The 27322-nt window shown below is 46.9% G+C and overlaps 1 protein-coding gene across 1 annotated transcript; it reads right to left on the reverse strand.

The window, feature by feature from the left end:
• Positions 1-1404: 1404 nt before the first annotated feature.
• Positions 1405-17069, reverse strand: LOC146342922 (extracellular calcium-sensing receptor-like). The gene is made up of 6 exons (XM_084808078.1): positions 16752-17069; positions 13424-13536; positions 7372-8322; positions 6476-6526; positions 3579-3809; positions 1405-1539 (listed from the first exon to the last, which is right to left on the reverse strand). Exons 2-6 carry the CDS (start codon positions 13529-13531, stop codon positions 1405-1407), a joined length of 1476 nt encoding a protein of 491 aa, XP_084664204.1. The 5' UTR covers positions 13532-13536; positions 16752-17069.
• Between the last annotated feature and the right edge of the window lie 10253 nt (positions 17070-27322).

Raw genomic sequence — 27322 nt, forward strand, 5'->3', positions numbered from 1 at the left:
AGCTACTTGTAAAGCCTCATCAGACAGCCACTTTTCTTTCTTGCATTTCTTTTTCTTTGGGATGGATTGAGTTGCTGCCACCTCAACAATGTTACGGACCTCCATCCATAGTTCCTCCAGCACGCTGTCTATCAGGTCTCATCCCTTAAATCTATTCCTCACCTCCACTGCATATTCATAAAGGATATGATTTAGGTCATACCTGAATGGTTTAGTGGTTTTCCCGACGTTCTTCAATTTAAGCCGAAATTTTGCAACAAGAAGTTCATGATCTGAGCCACAGTCAGCTCCAGGTCTTGCTTTTACTGACTGTATAGAGCTTCTCCATCTTTGGCTGCAAAGGACATAATCAATCTGATTTCGATATTGACCATCTGGTGATGTCCATGTGTAGAGTCACCTCTTGTGCTGTTGGAAAAGAGTGTTTGCTATGATCAGCGTGTTCTCTTGGCAAAACTCTATTAGCTTTTGTCCTGCTTCATTTTGTACACCAAGGCCATGCCTGCCTGTTATCCCGGTGATTTCCTGACTTCCTACTTTAGCATTCCAATCCCCTATGATGAAGAGGACATCTTTTTTTGGTGTTAGTTCTAGAAGGTGTTGTAGGTCTTCATAGAACCGATCAACCTCAGCTTCTTCGGCCTCAGTGGTTAGGGCATAGACTTGAATTACTGTGATGTTGAATGGTTTGCCTTGGATTCGTACTGAGATCATTCTATTGTTTTTGAGATTATACCCCAGTATGGCTTTTCCCACCCTTTTGTTGACTATGAGTGCTACTTTATTTCTTCTAAGGGATTCTTGCCCACAGTAGTAGATATGATGGTCACCTGAATTAAATTTGCCCATGCTTGTCAATTTTAGTTCGCTGATTCCCAAGATGTCGATGTTCAATCTTGCCATCTCATGTTTGACCACCTCCAGCTTACTTTGATTCATTGATCTTACATTCCAGATTCCTAACCAATATTGTTCTTTACAGCATCAAACTTTCTTTTCACCACCAGACACATCCACCGCTGAGTGTCCTTTTGGCTTTGGCCCAGCCACTTCACTCTTTCTGGTGCTACTTGGAAATACCCTCTGCTCTTCCCCAGTAATATATTGGACACCTTCCGACCTGAGGGGCTCATCGTCCAGCGTCATATCTTTTAGCCTTTTGATACGTTCCATGGGGTTTTCTTGGCAAGAATACGGGAGTGAGTTGCCATTTCCTTCTCCAGTGGACCACATTTTGTCAGAACTCTCCGCCTTGACCTGTCCATCTTGGGTGTCCCTGCACGGCATAGCTTATGGCTTCACTGAGTTATGCAAGCCCCTTTGCCACAACAAGGCAGTGATCCATGAAAGGATATACATACCCTAATATATTAAGCTTGAACTATGATTATTTGTTACATCCTGTCACTTACTCCTTTCATCTGCGATCTTCCCTCCTGGGCATGGAACACAATCGTAGCAACAAAATTTCTCCCCTTCCTTCTTCCTCTTCTGATACCCAGCCTGGCAGGGGTCGCTACACACAGACAGGGGAGCCACCTATCCAGTAACATGAGGGACGTTTAGGAAAGAGAAACAAAACATATTTTTGTGTCATCAGCTAATCAACTGCATCACATGTGGTCATTTGACAAGGAGGAATACACAAGTAGTGAGGTTTGCTTTACAGGCAGGATGGGAGGGGGGAATAAATCAATGCCAAAAAAATGGGGAGAAGGGGGATAATTTCAGTGACACATTCAGGTTCAGGGAGTTGAACACAAACCTTAATAAATAACATGATGAGGTTGTGTGGTTACGGTTCATCTAGTCCAGCATTCTGTTTATACAGTGTCCAACCCACAGGAAACCCACAAGCTAACATGAGTGCAACAACAGATATCAAAGATATAGATATACCAGTTTCTTCAGGAAAAGGGAAGGAAAGACAGAAATGTTCTACCAAGAAAGGAATAGTGACATTTTTAAGAGGCTTTCTTATATGAATAATATATCACTTGTTTTGATAAGAACATCAGAACATCAGAAGAGCCCTGCTGGATCAGACAGAGGGTCCATCTAGTCCAGCATTCTGTTCCCACGGTGGCCAACTGATCGTTGACCAGGAACCCACAAGCAGGACAAAATTGTGACAGCACCCGCTCCACACAGACACACACACACTCACACCCATGTTCCCCAGCAACTGGGTTACATAGGCTCACTGCCTCCGGTACTGGAGGTCGCACATAGCCATCAGGACTAGTAGCCATTGATAGCCTTTCCTCCAGGTATTTGTCCAACCCCCTTTTAAAGCCATCCAAGTTGGTGGCCATCACTATATCCTGTGGTAATCAATTCCATATTTCAACCATGTGCTGTGTGAATGTGCCAGTTTGTGTGTGTGTGTGTGGGAGGGGAATGGAGGTTAGAGTATATGCTCTATACCCTGCATCTTCCTGTAGTCCATGCACTTCCCGGAACCTGAAGTTCTGTTCCCAGGATTTAGAATTTTTAAAGTTCCAAGGAAAACCCAGGAAAGTGCAAAGCAGCATTCCAGGTTGTAAAAGCCCTTGCGTTGTCTTCTGGCACTGCAGAGGTAACCTCTCTGTTCATAAGAAAATGGGAAGAGCCATGCTGGACCAGACCAAGGGTGCATGTAGTCCAGCATTCTGTCCACAGAGTGGCCAACTCACAGGAAACCCACAAGCAGAACAGGAGTGAAACAACAAATATCAGACATAAACAAATATCAGATTCTTAAGGAAAAGAGAAGGGAAGACAGACATTTTCTACCAAGAAAGGAATAGTGAGATTTTGGAGAGGCTTTCTTATATGAAAAATATATCACTAGCTATGATGAGAACATAAGAACATGAGAAGAGCCCTGCTGGATCAGGCAGAAGATCCATCTAGTCTAGCACTCTGTTCACCCAATGGCCAACTGGCTGTTGACCAGGACCCACAAGCAGGACACAATGGCGACAGCACCCCCCACAAACACACACACACACCCTTGTTCCACAGCAACTGGAGTACATAGGCTTACTGCCTCTGGGACTGAAGGTAGCACATAGCCATCAGGACTAATAGCCATTGATTGCCTTTTCTTCCAAGAATTTGTCCAACCCCCATTTAAAATCATCCAAGTCTGTGGTCACCACTACATCCTGTGGTACTCAATACCATAGTTCAACCTTGTGCTGTGTGAATGTGCCAGTTTGTGTGTGTGTATGTGTGTTCACATATTCACATATTACAGCATGTTACTGCATGAGAGAAAACATCTTGAGTGCCTCTAGATTAGGCTTTTACTGTGCAATTGTGCTGCCTCATTCACTGGATATTATGGGAGGTTCAGACATCATCATGTCCACTTGTGGCTTTCCCGGGCTTTCCTACCACTTTCCTACCTTTATTCTTACCAGGAACCCCCCCCCCCCACACACACACAAAAACAGAAGTTAATGAAAAATAGAAAATTGCTGTGCAATGCCCTGTAATGGTTAGTGACAGGAGCCTTCTTTCTGCAAGCCCACAGAGGCCCCAAAGGATCATCCTGAAGATAGTGCTCCCCAGGAATACTCTCACATCCACACCTGGTTAAAGCTCTGTGGCCAGGTAAACATATCCTCATGAATACTGAATTCTTTCCCTTCAGGACCTTTGGGATCCACCCTGCCAACTTTCACTCTTTGGAAGAATTTTTCCACAGATCTGAATATGATCACCATGATGTCGAATCCAGCTACCATTTCCCTGTTATCATCAAAGGACACTGTTTCTCCAGCTGAGTTGTTAAATGAAAGGGCTTGAAGATATGGGTGAAGCTTTTGGAAAGACAACAAGAAAAGGAAGGGTGACAACGTCTCATAGTTGTCATGTAAATAATGTCCATATTTACAAAGAACTGTCACTGCTGATACACTTTTAGCAGATCTAATACAAAGCCAACAAACTTTTTAACAGCAACTACTAGAACAACAACAAAAACAAAAACAATATTGTTGCAGGTGTAATTATCATGTATTCCTGAAAAAATTAGAGTAGTCCTGGTTTCAGGGTTTACAAATCTACGAGGAAATGTAAACTTCCTCCAACATGCAAGAAACAATCTGTACAACACAACTTCATTCATTGGATTTGTTGTTGTTGTTGTTCTTCTTCTTCTTCTTCCTCTTCCTCTTCTTCTTCTTCTTCTTCTTCTTCTTCTTCTTCTTCTTCTTCTTCTTCTTCTTCCTATTCCTTCTATTCCTGTATTAAATACTAGGGATGTACCTACTCTTCAAAATAATTCTAAAGCAAATCAGGCCTTTTCAGAGAGATTTGGGATGTGTCCAGACTGAAATGGGTGTCCTCCAAAGCAGCCTGAACTGGACTGGACACTTTTCTAAGCTGTGGGGATCATGTGGAGACAGGCACACAGAGGGTCTTTGAAAATAAATGCACCCCACCCCAAGCTCTAAATAGAAGGAAACAACTATAGAGAGGGGGCAGGTGATGTATTTTCATGACTGGCAGCTTTAGGTTCCAATCAGGGGAAGAGCTTTACTGGGGCTCTCCTTTTAACTCCCAGTCACACTGCTTTTGTGAGGGATGATGTAGGAACTTCTCACAGGCTATTCCTGTGTTTCCACATCACTTCATAACTGTGTGTCTGTGGTGTTGGCCTTGTTCTAGGCTTCCAGAAAAGGACTTCAGAACCAGGACTAACTGGGAGAAACCTGCACTTGCTGCTGCCTGTTCAATGGGTGCCCGCTGCTGGAACCAGGAAAATGTCCAGTTCTGCATACTCCTGAGAACCATAATCAAGCTCCCCCAGCATTTTCCTTTGAGCAGAAGCTAAAAGGAGGGCAGGATACCACCTGCCTGCTAAAGGAGGTACATGCAAGTTATAATAAGAGCCATTGCACATGCCAGGGAGTATAGCTGGGCAGGGTCCAGTGGTTATGGACATCCGGTCTTTCCACCTCTGTGTAAGCAATGACTCTGAGCATGTGGAGATGTCTTGGATTCCTGCATTGAGCAGGGGGTTGGGCCCAATGGTCTTATAGGCCCCTTCTACCCTATAGTTCTATGATTCTATGATTCTATGTCTGGCAGCTCAAATTCAGAAATGGGGCAGGCAAAACAGGGATGAGGAAACCTCCCCAGTGAGTCCTGAGATGGAGAGACTTCCTTCCCAGGTCCTTGACACACATATGGTCCTGGCTGAACAGTCCCCCATTCCTCCACTGTGAGAACACAAGCTGAGGAGGGGGGGGGCAAGGGCGTGCCTTGAGGGATGCGAGGGTGACAGCCAACGGAGCAGGGAGCCACCCTAAGGGAGAGGCATCCCCTAGAGGCTAGTTTGGCTGTGGATTTCTTGCCCAGACTGCAGGCAACTTTCCTAACTTCCGCTTCCTGTCCTCTATGGATGCTCATTGATGTGTGGATTAGCTGGATCATTGCAGTCTGAGAATCTCCTAGTATTTGCATTTGTAATGAAGCTAGTCATTAACCAATAAAGTAGTGTTAGCTTGGAGCTTTGTTTCCTGGAATGTGTTGATTGCGAAGGAAGAGGAGGGAGGAATGTGACACTCTGCTACCTCCTCTCCTTCCGCTGTGTGAGTGTCTGTGTGATGTAGTGGGCTGGGTCACATGATCACAGGGTAGTTAATAAGCCATGGTGGCTTGTTAACCAACCTGTGTTTGCTGGCCATGTGACAGCTTTCTTTACAGCTCAGGACTTCATGGCCTCTATGACAACCATGGGGCTGTCTCAGTGTGTCATCGGCCCAACACATGAAGCAGGGCACACCCTTGATTTGGTTTTTGCTCCAACTTGTGAGATGGGTAGTCTGATGATTGGGGGCCTCCAAGTAACCCCATTGTCATGGTCAGACAACTTCCTGGTGAGATTTGAATTTATGGCGTTACTCTCCTCCTGCAGTGTTGTGGGACCGATTTGAATGGTCTGCAATCCAATGGATTTCTGGATGCTCTTGGGGATTTTCCAGTGGAGAGAGCTGGTGATCGAGCCAAGGGCCTGGCCTCACTGTGGAACACTGAGATGCCGAGGGCCATCAACTCAATTGCACCTGAGTGCCCTCTCTGGCACTGTGGAGCACGTTCTGTTCCCTGGTATACTGGGGTGCTGCAGATAATGAAACAGGCAGGACATCTGTTTCAGTGGCCCATGGCTCGAAGTGAAGAGGACCGGGCACTCTCTGGAGTGCATAATCGTACCTACTTCATGGCAGTGCAGGCAGCAAAGAAGGTTTAATTTGCTGCCTATATGGTATCCTGAAATAGCCATCCAGTTGAGCTCTTCCAGGAGGTCTTGCAGTTGTTAACACCTTCCCCAGTAAAGGGGGCCCTGGCCTGGGGATGTTGGTGAAATATGCCACAGACTCCAGTGAGGCAGGATTCTTTGGAATCCAGCCCTCTGGAGTCCATGGCAGAACAGACTACCCCGCCATCTCCACCCCCTGAAATCCCCCCGGGATGGACTTACCTGGCAGTGGATGCGCTGTCGGCTCAGGCTCGTCTTCCGGCCACTGCCGGGCTGCTGTGGCCGCAAATGGCAGCCGTCATAGTGGCTGCCATTGGTATGCCTTCATTGGGCTGTGATAGGCTACGTAAATACTTATGTAGCCTAACACGACAAAGAGAAGGGGCTCAAATGGTGGCAGCTACGCAATTTGCACCCCTGCTTTTTGCCGTGATAGGCTACATAAGTATTTAGCGGTTGCCATATGCACCCCTGCCTTTTGCTGTGATAGCCTACGTAAATACTTAATGTAGCCTATCATGGCCTAATGCAAGGATGCAAATGGTGGCCACTACGATGGCCACCATTTGCGGCCGCAGCAGCCTGGCTGCTCCCAGCCCCAGCCGGCAGCTCTGCGGCCTTGCTAGGAGCGGACCCAGCTGGGGAGGATTCCAGGGGGAGGGACAAATCACCTTCCCCCCCCACCGCAGACACCCCAGAATGGAACCAAATAAAGTATTTGTACATCCCTACCTGGCCCTGTCGAGGACCCACTGTGACCTTTTTGCATCGCACTTTGAGGACAAAATTGCTTGTCTCCACAGCAACCTTGATGCTGTTAGTGCAGTACCAGTCAAGGGGTCTGATGCCACCATTTTCCCAGTTTTGTGGGATGAGTTCCAGTTGTTACGTCCTGATGATGTGGATAAGATGTCTGCAATAATGTGACTGTAGACGTGCCATCTTGATCCCTGTCCCTCCTGGATAATAAAAGCTAGCCGAGGGCGTATGACTGGGTGGGTTCCCAGTCCTGACTGAACCTGCTTTCTGAAGTGCCTAATCAGAAAATGAACTGAAACTGGACTCCAAATGTGAACAACTCCAGATTGACCTGGGCTATACGTTAACTCAGCTGTAACGCATGGAATTAAACCTTGGGTTTTAATTCTACATATGTTCATGATAACAACAACAACAAAAATCATTGTGGAGAATAAAATCACCTGCCAATGATGCAGAGTTTGAAGTTCAAGAATATTTCGTCCTGCTGCCATTCTTTTCTGGCTGGATCTAGTTGACATCATGGCATGGAAAGCATGAGCCACAGCACAGACTGCATTATAGATACTGTAGCTGTGGCCAGTCATGTGCATTTCAAAAACAGTCTGAGGATGCCTATCCAGCCGCTCCTCTCCACTACATTTTCTGTCAATCCATGTTGTCGCCCCAGCATTTGGAAATAAACAGTTAAAGGCTTGCTCCCAGAAGTCCTTGAGAAAACCATCTCCTTTAGTCTGGTGAAATCTTATGTTCTGAAGATGTCTATGGTACCCTGAAGGCTCATTTGAGTGAATACCAAAGGAAACGATGCATTGGAAAATCTCTAATTTCCAGTACCTTGTAATGCTTGTTACTGCAAATTCAATCTGTGCTGTCATAATCCACACGTGTCCAGGAGTTGTGTTTTCCTGATATCCGGAATCTGCCAAAGCCATCAAAGCAGTCAGCCATGTAAATGTCATCGTTTCACCATAGATAACCAATGTTTTGGCTTTTGAATCCCTGAGAACTAAATTAAGATTGGCGGCCATATTATTCAGTTCATCCCAGTCAGGTAAATGGCCTTCATTCGGGATTCTCTGTGTGAAAGCTGAACAGATGCCCTTCTCGGAAAGCAATGGCTCCAATGCTTGCAAGAAATGGTCTCTGCTGTCATCATCCACAGCAAAGATCCCAATCCAAGTCCATTCAAAATGGTGAAGCAAATGTATAATGCTCATATACTGATGGGCTTCACTTGGGGCCATGCGGTAGAAGGAAGGAACTCGTGTTGCATCTTTCTGTTCTTCAGGGAATGAGCCATAAGTAACCTAAAAGGAAATGTACACATATGTTACTGAAGGGTTAAGATAAGTATCTAAGTTTATATAGACAAGTGCATTACATCACCCAATGAATATGTGGTGAATTTAAATCCTGATTTCCAGCTTTGATTGAAATTATGATTATTATTATTTCATATATATCCCACCTTTTTTCTCTCATGGAACTCAAGATGTCTACATGTGGTTCCCAGGTGGTCTCCCCTCCAAGCCCTGACCAGACCCAGATGTGCTTGGCTTCAGCAAGGTAGCTGTCTCGAGCCCTGTGCTAAAGTTAGGGGAGTGAAAGTCTAGGACTCTTCTTGGTTAAATGTATTTAAATACAACACCATTTCTGTGCAATGCTTCCGGTAAAGAAAGTGATTAGTCACATAACAGACTTTCTCATATGTTTCTTGTTCTTGAAGTCAGTGATCAAGAAACCTGTTCCCTTCAGGTCATGTTGACTCTCCCTCCACAAAGTCAGGGAAATGGAAGCTAAGGTGAAATGTCTTGTGATCAGTAATGGTGATGTGGAGTGCCAAAATTGTGCTTGCTCACAGATTATTCTCCATGTGCCCACATTTTCCCGTGGTCTTTCAGGGACAAATCCAGATGGTGAGGAGGATGGTGTGCCTGGCCCCAGCAAAGATGCCCCAGTTCCAGTATTTGTTTGGTCCTCTATTGCTTTTGGAAGTAACTGAGCCTTACCCTATTGGTAGAGGAATCCTTCTGTGAGTTCAACCATTCCTGTATGTTGCTTATGTCAGTAGGGGTGGTTGACACATTTATGTCATCATTTTTTCTTTATACATCTACGTGATTTCCATCTCCCAGAAATGAATGCAGAACCAAGTCCAATTCACAGTTGGACATTCCTTACATTAGAAGGCTTGCAATAGGTTCCACAAAACAAAGAACACGTGCTTTGAAAAATGCACAGAGAACACAGAGTAGCTTTCTAAAATGACCACAAACACTCTTGAGTTAATGGGTGCATGATTACAAAGAATAGCATGTATGAAAATGCACAAACACAGGGCAGGAGGGAGCTCTTACAAAATGTCCTGGAATAATTTTGGTGATGGGGAAAAAAAAAAAAAAAACACTAAGAACCTCAATGAGATCAAGTTTGACAGATTTGCCATACCTCTATGTCAGTACTTTTAAGTTATTAGCCCAACAAATGTCATTTTCTAGAAGCAATGGGATGGTGATTCTTGCAATGGTGGAAACCTTTTTTTTTTTTTTAAATGCAACTCAGCTTAAATAAGTGAGAATACCTCTGACACTGAATTCTACTTCATTTTAAAAGCACTAGGCAAAGCTTTGCAGTCATTCCCACCTTTCCCTTTTTTTGAACCATAAAATCACTCCCACACTCAGAAGGAAAAGGTGAGTTACGTGTGGGATCAGTGAAAGCTCCCATGCACCCTATGAACAGAGAGAGCTACTTACCCGACACCAGAGATCTCTTACCTGGGGAATCTTGTAGAGACTTAAGATGTCTGCCATTTGGAAGGAGATATCAGAGCCATACCCCACAATAATTGCTATTACATTTTTCTGCGAGCCACATTCATAGTTGGGAATGAATCTATGTGATTTGAAGAGGACTTCCAAAGTAGTGCGATAGGCCATCCTCTTATCATTGTAGCTGTCAGAGATGTGGAAGCCAAGCGTGACATTGGGCAAGAGGCTGGGATTCTCATTGATCTCTTTGATGGCAAATGCCAAGGCCTGGACATGCTGGTAGAATTTCATAATCATGCTGAAAACAAAGTTTTACACTCTGTGGCACACCACATATACAACACTGCGCAATTTAAATTACCTCCTTCCTTTCAATGAGGCAATTTGAATTGTAATCAATCACTCTCAATCATAGGGGTTTTCCCCCATTTTTGGAAGGAATTTAAATAGAGGATTTGTGAGAGAAGGGGGAGTAAAGAGTAGTGCAATAGGAGGCAAGCCAGTGGCTTCACAAATTGAGTATTTGAAAGTACAACGGAAAAGTGTCACAACTTGGAAATCAATGAGTATATGACATCTGGTGGTAGTAATATTTTGTACATTGTCTATGAACCATTGGTCCCTCCAGCTCTAAATTATCTACTCTGTGTTCCCAGAGATTCTTTCCTACCAATAAGGAATCACAACTGTCCAGAACCCAAATCCCTTTTAGGGATGTATGAGAACGGCAAGATCCTACAGTTTTAAATCAATAAAATGACTGAGAAAAGGTCTGTATATATGTATGGATCACTCGTGTATGTTCTTTGAGAACTACATGATTGTATTACACACAGGTGTCACATAATAATGGCTTTGGGGTGGGAGAATGTAATCCCTTACATTGGTGGTTCAAAATCCAGCTCCTTGGAAGGGTGTTTCTTGAAGGAAACTTTAGGGGAAAGGAAAATGATCTGAGAAGCAATCCCACCAATGACAAGGTCGCCTGGGAGATACCACTCATGAGGAACAGGCTGGGGATCATTCCCAGTGCCCTTCAGAGTTTCTGCTTGGCCTGCTATGGTGGGTAATTGAAGGAGCATTACCCATAACATCACCATGTGAGCACAGGGCTTCTTTCTACATGCAGACCCTGTGGTGTCCATCTGATTGCAGCCTTGTCTCTGGCATAAGCCCAGTTTAACCAAGCCGCACTGGATGAACAGAGATTCTGCCAATATACTTCATAAAAATGAGTGATTCTACCTCAATTCAGCCTGACATTTAACATCAACAAGCCTATAAAACCATGCTTTCAGTGACAATCACTATACACTGATTCGATACCAACAGACTAAGGGACGACAAGGGGGACTATCCTCATTTAAACTTGACAAAGCCCTGCCTAATTCTGACCCCCCATGCCAGCTCTGAGTGTCACCAATGGAGGATTTTATAACCACTTTCAGATGTGCATGTTGATCACTTTCTACTCCCTTTTGGAAACTTCTGAAACTTAGACCCTTGGAGATAATTACAGTGATTTGGATAATTAAAGGAATAGATGATGACCTATGCAGCATTTCAGTTCCTAGAGAGGAATTATCTGTGTTTTCCCTTAAATCTGATCCCAAGTCTTTTTCCAGAGTAGGGGTGGACAAAAGTCACTTACCTTTTCTCGCAGCTTGTTCGTGGTGGGGGGGAGCGCTTCGCTGCTCCCCCCGCAAAGTTCAGGCCGGGGGGGGAGGCTTCCTGCCTCACCCGGCCGAAATTCAGGCCGGGGGGGAGGCTTCCCGCCTCGCCCGGCCGAAATTCAGGCCGGGGAGGAGGCTTCCCGCCTCGCCCGGCCGTGAACACGAAAGTAACAAAAAAAAAAAAAAAGTCCCCTGATAGGCTACGTGACGATTCATGTAGCCTATCACGGCTAGATCTGGAAAGATCAGCCATGATAGGCTACGTGAATCGTCACGTAGCCTATCACGGGTGACTTTAAAAAAAAAAAAAGCGCATACGCTATTTGCGTTGCCCTTATTTTCGCCGTAGTCTACATAAACATTGACGTAGACTACAGCAACTAAATAAGGAACGCGAATGGCGGCTCCCTATGGGGGCCGCCATTATCCGTACACACTTTTTTTTTTTTTTTAAAGTCACCCGTGATAGGCTACGTGACGATTCACGTAGCCTATCACGGCTGACTTTGCAAATCTAGCCTTGATAGGCTACGTGAATCGTCACGTAGCCTATCAGGGGACGTGTGTGTGTTTTTTTTTCTTTCATTGCAATGGCGGGGGCGGCAGCCGGTTGAAAGACCAGCTGCCGCTCCCGCCCCTCTCGAACACTGGACGAACCGCCAGCCGGACCCACCGCCGGGAGGGACATTCAGGGAAGGTAAGTCCCGTCCCGGGGGTGTGTGCGGGGGGCGGGGGGGTGCGGAGGATTTCTCCCCGAAACTTGTTCGGGGGGCCGAACACGTTGGCGCTCGGCCCCCCAAGTTTCGGGGAGAAATTCTCCGCCATCCCTGTTCCAGAGGGAAAACAAGTGAGAGAGGGTCCAAGATGATTACATTGAGCAAATACTAAGATTAGATCTAAGCATCGTAGTGAAGCCCAGTGGAAGGTAAATGTCTTTGCACTTGAGCTACCAGTGACAGAAAAATCTTCTCTCGCAGCCATCTTCAGCATTTTCCTCCATGTATAGGCCATGGAGGATAGAGCAAGGTTTTTTCTCCTGTCCCCACCCATGACTTTGAGCACGATGATAGCTCCAACCCCCATTATTCACAACATCAGCACACCTGTATAGAAGCAGGCATTTACGCAAGGTCAACCCCTTGTATGCGGGTGCTCAGTGCAAACCATGCAACAGAAGAATGATTGACAGCAGGGAAGTGTGTGATGGAATGGTGAGTGGTGTTGGAGTGAGTGGCTTTTCGAGAATCACAGACACACACACAGATAAAGTATTTAGCCTTGTAATATCCCAAAACCAAACTAAACTTAGAAAAAACAACGTGGACAACAGGTCTGTTCTTTCACACTCTGTAAAGTTATCTATTCAGCAACATCTATTTGGTTACACAAATATATGTTTCTTAATGAAAACAGAAGAAAACACAGATGTATTTTATTTCTACCAAGGAAGGGATGGTGTGATTTAGTAGAAGCTTTCTTCTGTGAGTGATATGTCATTGATTATGATAATGCTAAAAGTAGGTGAAGGACAAAATGACAGTTATTTATTTATTTATTTATTTATTTATTTATTTCTATACCCCCCAATAGGCGAAGCTTTCTGGGTAGTTCACAAAAATTTAAACCAAACAGCACACAATAAAACAACTTAAAATATATAGAACATTAAAACCACAATATAATAATATGACCACAATAAAACCTAGTAGCAGTACAGGAGTTTAAAATAGAGATTTAAAACAACAGCTAAAAGTTTAGAAAGCTACACCTGGCACTGAAAGTCTTCACCTGGCACTGAAAGGAATACAATGTAGGTGCCAAGCGAACCTCACTAGGGAGCTCATTAGGGATGGGGGAGAACTTCTCCCCAAAACTTTGGGGGGCCGAGCGCCAACGCATTCAGCCCCCCGGAATCGGTGGTGAAATTCTCTGCCCCCCCGCCCCCCCCCCGTGATGGGACTTACCTCCTCCGAATGTCCCTCCCGGCGGCGGGTCCCGGCGGCGGTTCGGCAGGTTTTCGTCTGGGGGCGGGGGCGGCAGCCTGTCTTTCGACCGGCTGCCACCACTGCCATTACAGCTGAATTAAAAAAACAAACAAACACCATGATAGGCTATGTAACAATTAGCGTAGCCTATCACGGTTAGATCTGCAAAGTCAGCCATGATAGGCTACGTAAATAGTCACGTAGCCTATCACGGGTGACTTTGAAAAAAAAAACAAGCGCGTACACAAATGGCGGCGGCCCATGGGCGCTGCCATTAGCGTTCCTTATTTGGCACGTCTAGTCTACATAAAGATTTACGTAGACTACGGCGAAAATAAGGGCAATGCTGCGTTGCCCTTATTTTCGCCGTAGTCTATGTAAATCTTTACATAGACTAGACGTGTCAAAATAAGGAACGCTAATGGCGGCGCCCATGGGCCGCCGCCATTTGCGTACGTACTTTTTTGTTGTTTTTTTCAAAGTCACCCGTGATTGGCTACGTGACGATTTATGTAGCCTATCACGGCTGACTTTGAAAATCTAGCCGTGATAGGCTGCGTAAATCATTACATAGCCTATCACGGGGCTTTTTTTTTCTTTTGAAGTTCGCAGCCGGGGAGACGGGGCACTTCTCCCCGGCCTGAATTTTGGCCGGGCGAGGCGGGGCGCCTCCCCCCCTGGCCTGAATTTTGGGGGGGAGAAGTGAAGCGCCTTCCCCCCACTGTGAAGCAAGCTGCGAGACCAGGTAAGTGACTTTCGTACATCCCTAGAGCTCATTCCAGAGCCGGGGTGCCACAGCAGAAAAAGCCCTCCTCCTAGTAGCCACCCGCCTCGCTTCCTTTGGCAGGGGCTCACGGAGAAGGGCCGCTGATGATGATCTGAAGGTCTGGGCAGGCACATATGGGAGGAGGCGATACCTCAGATAACCTGGCCCCAAGCCGTTAAGGCTTTAAATGTTAATATCAGCACTTTGAATCGGGCCCGGAAATGGACTGGCAGCCAGTGCAGCTGAAAAAGTACTGGCGACATATGAGCTCGCAGGCCAGTCCCTGTTACCAATCTTGCTGCCCTATTTTGGACCAGCTGACGTTTCCAAACTGTTTTCAAAGGCAGCCCCATGTATAATGCATTGCAGTAATCCAGACGAGAAGTTATCAGAGCATGGATAACTGTACCTAGGCTGTCTCGGTCCAGATAAGGGCATAGTTGGTATACCAGCCTAAGCTGATAAAACGTGCTCCGTGCCACTGAGTTCACCTCTGCCTCAAGTGACAGTTCTGTATCCAAGAGCACCCCCAAACTACAAACCTGATCCTTTAGGGGGAGTGCAACCCCCTCCAGAGCATGCTGAATATCACCTAGCCGGGCAGACGAACCACCCACTAACAGTACCTCCGTCTTGTCTGGATTGAGTTTCAGTTTATTAGCCCTCATCCAGTCCATTACCATGCCCAGGCACTGATTCAGGACAGCCACTGCCTCACCTGGGTTTGATGAGAAAGAGAGGTAGAGCTGGGTGTCATCTGCATATTGATGGCACCTCAGCCCACACCTCCGGATAACCTCCCCCAGGGGTTTCATGTAGATGTTAAACAGCATAGGGGATAAAATAGAGCACAATTGCCATGGCACAGAGCAATAATCCCCCAGCACCACCTTCTGGAATCGGCCATCCAAGTAGGAGCAGAACCACTGCAGTGCAGTGCCTCCAACTCCCAACCCAGACAACCGATCCAGAAGGATACCACGGTTGATGGTATCGAAAGCCGATGAGATGTCCAGGAGAATCAACAGGGTCACACTCCCCCTGTCCCTCTCCCAGCAGAGGTCATCCCACAGGGCGACCAAGGCAGTTTCTGTTCCAAAACCATGCCTGAAGCCTGATTGAAATGGACCTAGATAATCCGTCCGTTACATTCAACAGTGCCTGGAGCTGTCCAACATCACCCGCTCAAGCACCTTGCCCAGGAAGGGGATGTTGGCCACTGGCCTATAATTGTTAACATCCTCCGGGTCTAGGTTAGGCTTTTTCAGGAGTGTTCTAATTACTGTCTCTTATAAAGAGGCAGGCACCACTCCCTCTCTCAAGGAGGAATTTACAACCTCCTGGACCCAGCTGGACATCCCCTCCTTGTTTGATTTAATAAGCCATGAAGGGCAAGGGTCAAGCACACAAGTGGTCGATCGGACATGGCCAAGCACCTTGTCCACATCCTCAGGCCTCAGTAACTGAAACTCATCCAATAAAACTGGGCCAGACGGTGCTCTGAACGCTTCTACCAATGGAATTGCATTAATCGTGGTGCCCAATTCATTATGAATCTGAGCGACTTTATCTTCAAAGTGCCTTGCAAACTTATCACAGTGTTCCACCGAGGGGTCCACCGTCTCTCTCCCTGGTCCAGAATGTAACAGGCTGCAGACTACTCAGAAAATCTCTGCTGGACAACACTAGGGATGTACGAAAGTCACTTACCTTTTCGCGGAATTGATTCGTGGGGGGGGGGAGGTGCTCCATCCCTACCCCCGGAATCCACGACGAGGGGGGGAGGCGAGCCAGTCCTCCCCCTCGGGAATCCTGCCCAGCCGGCTCCACTCTGCGGCGGCTCTGTAGAGCAGCCAGCCAGGCCCGTCCGCAGTCAGAGTTCCTACCGCAGACGGGCTGCTGCAGACACAAATGGCGGCTGCCGTAGCTGTCGCCATTTGCATCCACCCAGGCTGCCATGATAGGCTAAGTAAGTATTTACATTGCCTATCAATGCTGGGCAAAAAAAATATAAAAATTGGCGTATGCAAATGGCGGCGGCCACAGCGCCCGCCATTTGCGTTCCCTATTTTTCGCCGTTTTAGTCTACGTAAATATTTACGTAGACATTTACAGTGAAAAAATGGGGAATGGAAATAGCGTTATAGGCGCTATTTGTGTTCCTTCCCCCCCCCCGCCATTTTAGCCTACGTAAATATTTACGTAGGCTAAAAGAGCAAAAAATAGGGAACGCAAATGGCGGCCCCCGTAGCCGCCGCCATTTGCATACGCTGATTTTTTTCCCCCTTGGATTGCCATGATAGGCTATGTAAATACTTATGTAGCCTATCATGGCAAAGGACAAGATGCAAATGGCGGCTGCAGCAACCAGTCAAAAGACCAGCTGCCGCAACTGCCGCTGGACCCGCCACCAGACCCGCCGCTGTCTAAAACATCCACCCCAGATAAGCCTCATCCTGGGGGGAATCCTCCAAAATCCATGGCGGAATGAAGCCTCCACCCCCCACAACCCAATAAAGGCACGCAAAATGGATCACTTACCTGCTGCCGTCCATGCTGACTTGCTGTAAGGTGTCTAGCCCCTCTTCTCCTCAGCTGGCCTGTTAATCCCCCAACACCATACGTCCCCCTGCCCATGACCACAGTTATAGTGGCACCTCCCCAACCCCCTGAGTTGCCCAAAAGTCCTCCCAGGCACATATTAAAATGTTAGGATATAAAATGTACAACAGTGTAAAAGAATTTAAAAGATAAAAGAGATAAAAGAGAACAGCAGCTAAGAAGGAGCAGATAAAATCCACGTTTGCCCCTTTCTCCCTGGTCTTTAAAGCTGCTGCCCTCTGCTGCTGCTATTGTTCTGCTGGTATCTGTGGCTTCTGGTGTCTCTGGAGAGGCAGGTGGGTGGGTCTTCAGGTGCTGTTCCATGTGACTCCATGTGCGATGCTAAGTGCGCACTTAACATTGCACTTGGCACAATGCCGAGGCACTGCCTCTGGCAGCCCTGCCTCAAGTACCTGTTTGGCAGGGGCAGAAGCAGGCTCAGGATCCACCTGGTACAGCTGGCTGGTCCTCCTTCCCACAGGTAGGGATGGCGGAGAATTCAGCCACGGATTTCACTGAGGCCGAATGCACTGGCATTTGCTCCCCCGAAATCCGTGGCAGAACGGCCCACCCCCCCGGGACAAGACTTACCTGGGGCAGATGTTCCGGATGGCGGCGGCTCTAGCAGTGGTGGCAGCGGCGGCTGGTCTTTCAACCAGCTGCCACGGCCGCCATTTACATCCTGGTCTTTGCCGTGATAGGCTACGTAAGTATTTACATAGCCTATCATGGCAAACCAAGCAGACTAAAAAACAAAGAATGGCATACGCAAATGGCAGCGGCTACGGTGGCCTCCATTTGCGTTCCCTATTTTTACCCGTTATAGTCTACGTAAATATTTATGTAGGCTATTACAGCGAAAAAAAGGGGAATGCAAATAGCATAGTCGGCGCTATTTGCATTCCATTTTTTCCCGCCATTTTAGCCTACGGAAATATTTTATGGAGCAGACCTGTCGGGCAGGATTCCGGGAGGGGAGGACCAGATTGCCTCCCCCCCTCGAGGATTCTGGGGGGAGGGACAGAGCGCCTCCCCCCCCAGCGGATGCCCCGACCATAACAGGTAAGGGATTCGTACATCCCTAGCTGTGGGGGGCTTCCTTCCCCACTTGCCAACAGGCAGAGAGCCCTGTGAGGCTGTCGGTCACCTTACTAAGCCTCCATTCTGCGCAGATGGCTTGGCTACTTCTGCATATCTAATGTTGCATCCACAGCTGCCTGTAAGGGGTGATGCCTCAACATTACAGGCATAAAAGGCCCTTTACTAGGGATGGTGGAGAATTCCACCACGGACTCCATTGAGGCCGGATTCTTTAGAATTCACCCCCCAGGAGTCCATGGCAGAATGGAGCAATCCTCCCCGCCACCCTGTGAAGTCAAGTCCCCACGGACTGGATCCTACTTGCCTCCGGCGGTCCGGATCAGGCCACTGCTGGCTGCTGCTCCGGTGTGCGGCCAGAAATGGAGTCCTGCATAGGCGACGCCATTTGCATCCCTGCTGAAGCCATGATAGGTTACATAACTATTTACGTAGCCTATAATGGCTACTGCAGCGATGCAAATGGCGTCCCCTACACAGGATGCCATTTGCGTCTGCAGCAGCCCAGCTGTGGATCGGCCCGGCTGGTGGCTCTGCTGACATTCCGAGGAGCGGAGCTGGCTGGGGAGGATTCTGGGGGGGAGGAACGGATCGCCTCCCCCCCTTGGAGGATTCTGGGGGGAGGACCAGATCACCCCCCCCCCCGCAGACCCCAGTGGAGCAAGGTAAGTGAGGTTTCATACACCCCTACCCTTTATACCTGTAATGTAAAGTCATCACCCCTTTAAGGTAGCCACAGACATGACAGTGGATTTGTGGAAGTAACGGAGCAGCGATTTCTGCACAAAATAGTGACTTGGTAAGGTGACGGATGATCTCGCAGTGCTTTCTGCCTGTTGCCGAGTGGGCAAGCAAGCCCCCTGCATCCCAGCAAGAGGGGTCTGGGCAGTCAGGTGCTGGGGGGAGAGTCCATCAGACTACACCCCCTCCTCAGATTCTCATACCATCCCTAGTTACATCTCTTTTTTATTACTTGAATGTGAAGTTTGCATGGCACCAGAATCATTACGGATTCTATTTGCCCGTGACAAGTTGTTAGTGCAAAAAAGGAAACTTATACCTCCTCCACATCACCCATCCTTATAAAGGTGTGCTCCATGTGGTAATATCCCAGAATCCACACCTGGTGAAAGCTCCTCGGCCAGGCAAACATATCCTCCTTAATAGTGAACTCTTTTCCTTCAGGATCATTTGGATCCACCCTTCCAACTTTCACTCTAAGGAAGGAGTTGTTTTGAAATATGACTATGTTCACGATGTCAAATCCAGTTACCATTTCCCTGTTATCATTGAACGACACTGTTTCTCCAGCTGAGTTGTTAAAGAAAATCCTTTGAAGAAATGGGTGGAGCTAGTCAAAAAAAGATTCACAAACATCAGAATAGCAGCATAATGGAGTCTTCATAATCAGATTTATAGACTTCCTTCAGTATTGAAACACTGCACACTCTCTGAGGAATGCTGGGAGTTGAAGGACATCTTCTGTCTAAACATACATAGAATTCTGTGCTAAGTATGTAGCACCCTACATAGCCTTAGTGTGCTAAATAACACAGGTCCGGTCAAAAAATGAAGCTTTTAAATTGAGTTATTATTAGGGATGGCACAGAATTTATCGCCGAATCTTCGGAGGGCCAAGTGCCAACGCATTCGGCCCCCCGAAATCAGCGGTGAAATTCTCCGCCACACCCCTGCCCCCCATGGGATGGGACTTATTTTTGGCGAATGTCCCTCCCGGCGGAGGGTCCCGGCGGCGGTTTGTCGGCTTTTTGTCGGGGGCGGGGGCGGCAGCCGGTCTTCCGACCGGCTGCCGCCACCACCATTACAAAGTAAAGTTAAAAAAAAAACAACCTGTGATAGGCTACGTAGCGATTAACATAGCCTATCACAGCTAGATTTCCAAAGTCAAAAGCTTATGCGCTTTTTTTTTTTTCAAAGTCACCCGTGATAGGCTACGTAACGATTTAAGTAGCCTATCATGGCTGACTTTGGAAATCTAGCCATGATAGGCTGCGTAAATCATTACGTAGCCTATCTAGAGATGGCGGAGAATTTCTCCCCGAAACTTCGGGGGGCCGAGCACCAATGTGTTCGGCCCCCCAAACAAGTTTCAGGGAGAAATTCTCCGCACCCCCACCCCCCGCACCCCCCCCCCTGTGACGGGACTTACCTTTGCCGAATGTCCCTCCCGGCGGCGGGTCCGGCCGGCGGTTCAGCGGGTGTTCGTGTGGGGCGGGAGGGGCAGCCGGTCTTTTGACCGGCTGCTGCCGCCACCATTCCAATAAAAGAAAAAAAAACGCCCCCATGATAGGCTACATGACGATTAACGTAGCCTATCATGGCTAGATTTGCAAAGTCAGCCATGATAGGCTACGTAAATCGTCATGTAGCCTATCACGGGTGACATTAAAAAAAAAAAAAGTGCGTACGGATAATGGCGGCCCCCATAGGGAGCCGCCATTCCCGTTCCTTATTTGGTCGCTGTAGTCTACGTAAAGATTTACATAGACTACGGCGAAAATAAGGGCAATGCTTATTTTCAAAAATAAATAATTGATAATGATCACTTATCAAAAGTGATGGGAGTACCAGACCACCTTACCTGTCTCCTGAGAAACCTGTACGAAGGTCAAGAAGCAACAGTTAGAACCAGACATGGAACAACTGAATGGTTCAAAATTGGGAAAGGAGTACGACAAGGCTGCATATTGTCACCCTGCTTATTTAACTTATATGCAGAGTACATCATGAGAAATGCTGGGTTGGATGAATCAGAGGTCGGAATTAAGATTGCTGGGAGAATTATTTTTATCAACAACCTCCGACATGCAGACGATACCACCCTAATGGCAGAAAGCGAAGAGGATCTCAAAAGCCTCTTGTTGAGGGTGAAAGAGGAGAGTGCAAAAGCTGGTTTGAAACTCAACATTAAAAAAACAAAGATCATGGCATCTGGCCCTGTCACTTCCTGGCATATAGAAGGGGAAGAAATGGAAGCAGTGACAGATTTTACTTTCTTGGGCTCCAAGATCACCACAGACGGTGACTGTAGCCATGAAATTAAAAGATGCTTGCTCCTTGGGAGGAAAGCTATGGCCAACCTAGACAGCATAGTAAGAAGCAGAGACATCACCTTACCGACAAAGGTCCGTCTAATCAAAGCTATGGTTTTCCCAGTAGTAACGTATGGCTGTGAGAGCTGGACTATAAGGAAGGCTGAGCGCCGAAGAATTGATGCTTTCGAACTGTGGTGCTGGAGAAGACTCTTACGAGTCCCCTGGACTTCAAGGAGGTCAAATCAGTTAATCCTAAAGGAAATCAACCCTGAGTGCTCATTGGAAGGACAGATACTGAAGCTGAAGCTGAAATATTTTGGCCACCTAATGCGAAGAGAAAACTCTCTGGAAAAGACCCTGACGCTGGGAAAGACTGAAGGCAAAAGGAGAAGGGGACGGCAGAGGATGAGATGGCTAGATAGCATCACCGATGCAATGAATATGAACTTGAGCACGCTCCGGGAGAGAGCGCAGGACAGGAAGGCCTGGCGTGCTATGGTCCATGGGGTCACGAAGAGTCAGACATGACTGAACGACTGAACAACAAACCAACCAATTCCTATGGTCATTTCGCCACTGTCTACTGGCTATAGGATTGCACCCTAACAAGGGGGTTGGACTCAATGGTCTTATAGGCCCCTTCCAACCCTACTATTCTATGATTCTATTGATTTCAATGGGTCTAGTCTAAGAATGCATATAATGGATTGAATCTAATCCATTATCAAGAAACAATATGCACAATAACATTTCACACATGCAGGGAGGAGAACAACGGGAACTGTTGTTCTTTTTATGCCAATTATTATTATTATTATTATTATTATTATTATTATTATTATTATTATTTACATGTATACAACACCTTTCTTCAGTCTATGCTAGGATGACCACGTGGTTCAGATGAGATCTGGAGCTCATTCACACTGAATGAGGTATCCTCCTCCCTCTAAATCTGTCTGGACTAAACTGGGGACATCTTGCTGCTTTGGAACTAAGGATGGACAAGCCCCTCTCTGTCTGGGGATGGGGGGGAGCTCAATGTACTACCCCCCATAGCTTGCAGGGCTTGGACCTGCTTGGCGAGCTTCCCTGCTCACCCTGCCTGCCTGCGAGCTGTGCAAGCCACCCCTCTTCCTTGCGCTGGCTGTCAAGGGCTGGCGCAGGGAAGAAGGGCCTGGCCAGCCAGCCCCCAGCCTCTTTCCCTGGCCTCCAGTGGGTGTGGGGGGGAGAAGAGTATAGGCGCCTCCTTCTCCCCTCCACCCCCACCAGCTACAGCAGCAGCAGCTTGGGACAAGCTGGTTGTTTTCTGTGAGGCTCTAACACTTACAGAAAACAACCAGCCTGTCCCACGCCACTGCTGCTGTAGCAAGGATGGGGGAAAGAGGAGAGGTGCTGCCTTCTTCCCCTCTCTGCGATGGGCAGCTGGCTCTCTGAGGGAGCGGGCGCCTGGGCTCTTGCCCCACTCAGCATGCTGCAAGTGGGGCAAGAGCTCAGGTCCATGAACTGGCATCAGGGGGGCCAAAGCAGCAACTTTGAGCCCCAACCGGCTGCTCGCATCATTCCTATTTGGAACTGATTTTGAGATTCAGAGGAAATAGAGAGACAGACAGTGTTGCTGAACCTTGTTCATCCTCGGGCCAGCTCCCGTTCTGGAGCAGCTTTTGAGGGCTGCATTCCAGAGGTCAGTGGGGCCAAAGCAAAATTGGTGGAGCAAAAGGCAAACAGACCCCCACCAAAAATACAAAATATGCCAGCATGTCGTAGCTTAGAGCTCTTCCTGCCAGGAACTAAGCCTTAGGAGAAGCATTTCATATTTAAGGATTTTTTTTCCAAGAGGAGAGGGGCAAACAAAAGTGGAGAAAAGCTGAGAAGCAAAAGTCAGGGGAATGGGTTGTGGTCAACTGGGGAATCATGGAGAGCCAGTTTTGGCCCCAGGGATTGAGGTTCTGAACCCCTGCTCTCCATATGCGGAAAATGCCAAGGAGAGAAGAGGAGGAGGGGCTGTAGTTCTGTGACTCTTGGTTCCAATCAGGGGAATAACTTTACCAGAGTTCTCCATTTTACTTCCATTCCAACTAGGGATGTCAGAGGAATCTGTCACAAGGGGCAGGGGGGAGTTCACCAAGCTTTCAGCAGCTCGTCTCCCCGGACTCAAGCTCGGAAGCTGCCCCAACTCGATTTGTGGAGAGTCGGGCCAACTCACAGAGTTTTGGTTTGCTTGTTTATTCTTAAATTGCCATTTATGCAAATTGAAGTGGCAATTTGCATGATTTATGCAAATTTTGGCTGCAATTGGCTTAATTTGTTCAAACTGCAGGAGCAGTTTGTGCAAACTAAGCATATCATGGCTGTGATTTGCATAAATTAAGGAAACTATGCCCCAGATGTGTGTATATTACCCACATTGCAGCCTCAATTTGAATAAATGGCGATTTAAGTGGAACGACCCCCCATCCCAATTCCTGGATTGCTGGGGGAAAAGCCCATGGCTTGGCTTGCAAAAGCAAGCTGAGCTAAGGGTTCTGGGGGAATCCAGTGAGCCCCCAAAAGGTCAGATGTCCCCAAAAGGTCAGATGCGACCATTTCTAATTCTGAGTGCGTTTGGCAGAGATGCACAAGGCGTGCATCCAAGGAGGCCCCTGTGTTTCCACTGTACTTTGTGAGTGTGTGCCTGTGGTGGTGGAACTGCACAGGGCTTCCAGGAATGGGCTGAGAGCCGGAACTGACTGTGAGCTGCCCACTGCTGCCTGGGCAGCTCACAGCGGGCCACTTGCTGCTGACACCATATATATGTGTTCTGCCTAGTTCACACTATCAGAGTCAAGCTCCCCCCGCCCACCCCCAATCTCGTTGAAATAAGGGCAGGACTCTTCCACTCAGAAAGGGTGAGTAGGGGTGCTGGAGAAATTTGAGATGGATGAAAATGAGCTCAGATTTCTAAGAATCTGACCTGTGGAATCTGCTGTAGAGAGATCCCCTCAGGCCGTGGGGACTTTCTCATATATATATATATATATATATATATATATATATTCCCAAAATTTACACACATTTATTCATGGGAAAATATGCAAGTTTCTACTGAGGAGAAGTTGAATGGAATGGGGGACAATACGCTAAATGCTATGTACTTAGGTAAACTATATGTTGTTGTTTATTCGGTCAGTTGCTTCCGACTCTTTGTGACTTCATGGACCAGCCCACGCCAGAGCTTCCTGTTGGCCATCGCCACCCCCAACTCCCCCAAGGACGAGTCCGTCACCTCCAGAATATCATCCATGGTAAACTATATCAATTATTACAAAAACTCTTATGTAATTATTTGTGTATTTTTCCATATGAGCGAAAGAAGAAGAAGGAGAAGGAGGAGGAGGAGGAGGAGGAGGAGGAGGAGGAGGAGAAGAAGAAGAAGAAGAAGAAGAAGAAGAAGAAGAAGAAGAAGAAGAAGAAGAAGAAGAAGAAGTTTGTGAGTGGTTGATGGAACAAAAGGCACCTGACAATCCACAAAACATAGAGCAGAGTTTACACAGTCCTTACATCCCTAGCTCTGAGGCTTGTGAAGTTCATCCCTTTTTGCAAAAAATAACAAAACACTATAGCCATTTATCATTATTTTCCAATGGCGGTCAGTGGGGAGACACGAACCTCCAGATTTTCCGAAGTGAGCTTCTGATTCAGACCCCAAACAATGAGACCCAACTTCATCATGTCCTAGACCTGCTTTTTGAAATGCTGAAGATAGTTCTACATGGATACCTTCCTTTAAACTTGGCTGAGTCTGGATCCAACACACTGTATGAAATAATTTCATCAGCAATGCATGGAATGAAATCTCATGTGTTAGTAGCATGTACTACCCTGTTCATGTCAATAGAGACATTTCAGTGTGGGGACATTATCTGCCAAGGCTGTGAATCCTGAAGTTCAAGTCTTTTGCCCTCCACCATCATCCTCTGATTAGATCTAGAAGAATACATGGCATGCAAAGCATGTGCCATAACACAGACAGCGTTAGATACTGTAGCTGAGGCCAGTCATGTGCATTTCAAAAATAGCCTCATGAAGACTCTCCAGCTTCTCCTCCCCGGTACATGTTATCTCAACCCTTGCTATCACCCCAGGGCTTGGGTGTGAACAATCAAAGGCTTGCTCCCAGAAGTCTTTGAGAAAACCATCTCCTGGAGTCCTGTGAAATCTTACATTCTGGAGATATGTCTGGTACCCTAGAGGTTCATTGGAGTGAATACCGAAATAAATGATGCCTTGGAAGATTTCAAAATTGAAATGCCTCCTAATGCTTGTTAATGCATCATCAATCTGAGCTGTCATAATCCATACCTTTCCAAGATACGTGCTCTTCATATCTGGAGTAATTTGTAAAATCATAATGGTGCTCAGTCATGTAAATGTCATTGTTTCACCACAGAGAACAATAGTTCTGGCCTTCGTGGCCCTGATAGTTACACAAAGATTCCCAGACATAATGTTCAGCTCATCCCAATTGGGAAAATAGCCTGTGTTAGGGATTCTTTGTGTGAAAGCTGAACAGATTCCCTCCTCTGAAAGCAATGGCTCCACAGCCTGCCAAAAACGGTCTCCACTGTCATCATCTACAGCAAGTATCCCAATCCATGTCCATTTAAAATGCTGAAGCAATTGGATAACTCCCGTATACTGATGGCTTCATTTGGGGCCATGCGGGAGAAAGAAGGAACCTGTGTTGCATCATTCTGCTCTGGGGCAAAAGACCCGTAGGTGAACTAAAAGGAATGTACAGATATTTTAGAGATCGGTTAGGAGAATTCTCTAGGCACATGTAGGGAGTGCATTACATTTTACATAAGAAGAGCCACGCTGGATCAGATCAAGGGTCCATCTAGTCCAGCATTCTGTTTACACAGTGGCCAAACAGCTACCCACAGGAAACCAACAAACAGGACATGGGTGCAACAGCACCCTCCCACCCATGTTCCCTGGCAACTGGTGTACATAGGGCTACTGCCTTTGATACTGGAGGTAGAATAGAGTAATCAGGACTATTAGCCATTGATAGTTTTCTCCAGAAATTTGTCTATCCCCCTTTGAAAGCCATCCAAATTGGTGGCCATCACGACATCTTGTGGGAATGAATTCCATAGTTCAACTATGTGCTGAGTGAAGAAGCCCTTCCTTTCATCTGTCCTGAGTCTCCCACCAACCAGCTTCATGGGATGATGCCAGGTTCTAGTGATATGAAATAATTAAAATCCTGTCTTCAGTTTTCAGCTTTGGTTAAGGTGAGGAGAATGAAATTCAAGAACGCTTCTAGATTAAATGTGTAAATACAATGCGATTTGTGGGAAAGACTTAATGCAAAGTAATCTGTTAGATCTGATAAATTCATTTCCCATATAGTTCTTTTTCTTCAAGATGTCTGATACCATTCACAAGACACCAAGTCCACAAAGCTAGGAAATTAGGAGCTAAGGTCAATGCCTCTAAAGCCATACCCCATGATCGTTAATGAAGCTGTTCAATGTCATTAACTTGTGCTTGCTTACAATGCATTGTCCACATGCCCACACTTTTCCTTGGTCTTTCACACCCAAATCCAGATAAAGAGAACAGAGTCCCTGGGACTAGCAAAGTTGCCTCATGTTGTCCTGGTCCTATATCACATTATGAGGCATTTGAGCTTTACTGTATTGCTAGAGGAATCCATCTGTGAGCTGATCCATGTCTGTTTGTTTCTTACATCAGTAGGGTGAGAAATTTGCTTAGGATTTTTTTTTAATGGATATACCAGGTTGTACTCTATGGAATCTAATGTGGAGCCAAGCACGTCTGTACACTTGCAATGGATTTTGTCAATGCCAGCTTCTTTCTGAGAGCCCTTAGGCAAGACATTCTCAATGGACCACCTCCCTCAGTAAGTCTACCCTCTCAGTTGTCACCAGCTGCTCTTTCTCCTCATCCTCCTTCTCATTGCTACCACTTTCTTGTTTGACAGGCCAAGAGTGAAAGAGCAAGTAGGCAATAGCTCCTCCTCCTCTTCCTTCTCACCACCTCAGTTGTCTCAGCACCTCAGTTTACTCAGTTGTTTTTTACCTGAGGGCGGCCTAGCCTGACTTCAACTCCCCAGTCCAGAAAGGTACTCCATCTTTCGAATGCTGAGCAGGCTATTGAATATCCCATCGGCATGGCCTTATCCACATTCCAGTGGCCATGAAACTTGAAACCTAGCAGGCTGAAGTCCTGTGGGTGCACCGGTAGCAGCCTGAAGGGCAACTGTATGCCTCACTTGGCCATCAAGGTGCCCCTACCACAAGATTTCAGTATGCTTACAACCTGGTCAAACTTACAACCTGGCCATCA

This window comes from Heloderma suspectum, chromosome 6 (assembly GCF_057233095.1).
Source record: "Heloderma suspectum isolate Gila_16-S chromosome 6, 16-S_ref, whole genome shotgun sequence".
NCBI lineage: Eukaryota > Metazoa > Chordata > Lepidosauria > Squamata > Helodermatidae > Heloderma > Heloderma suspectum.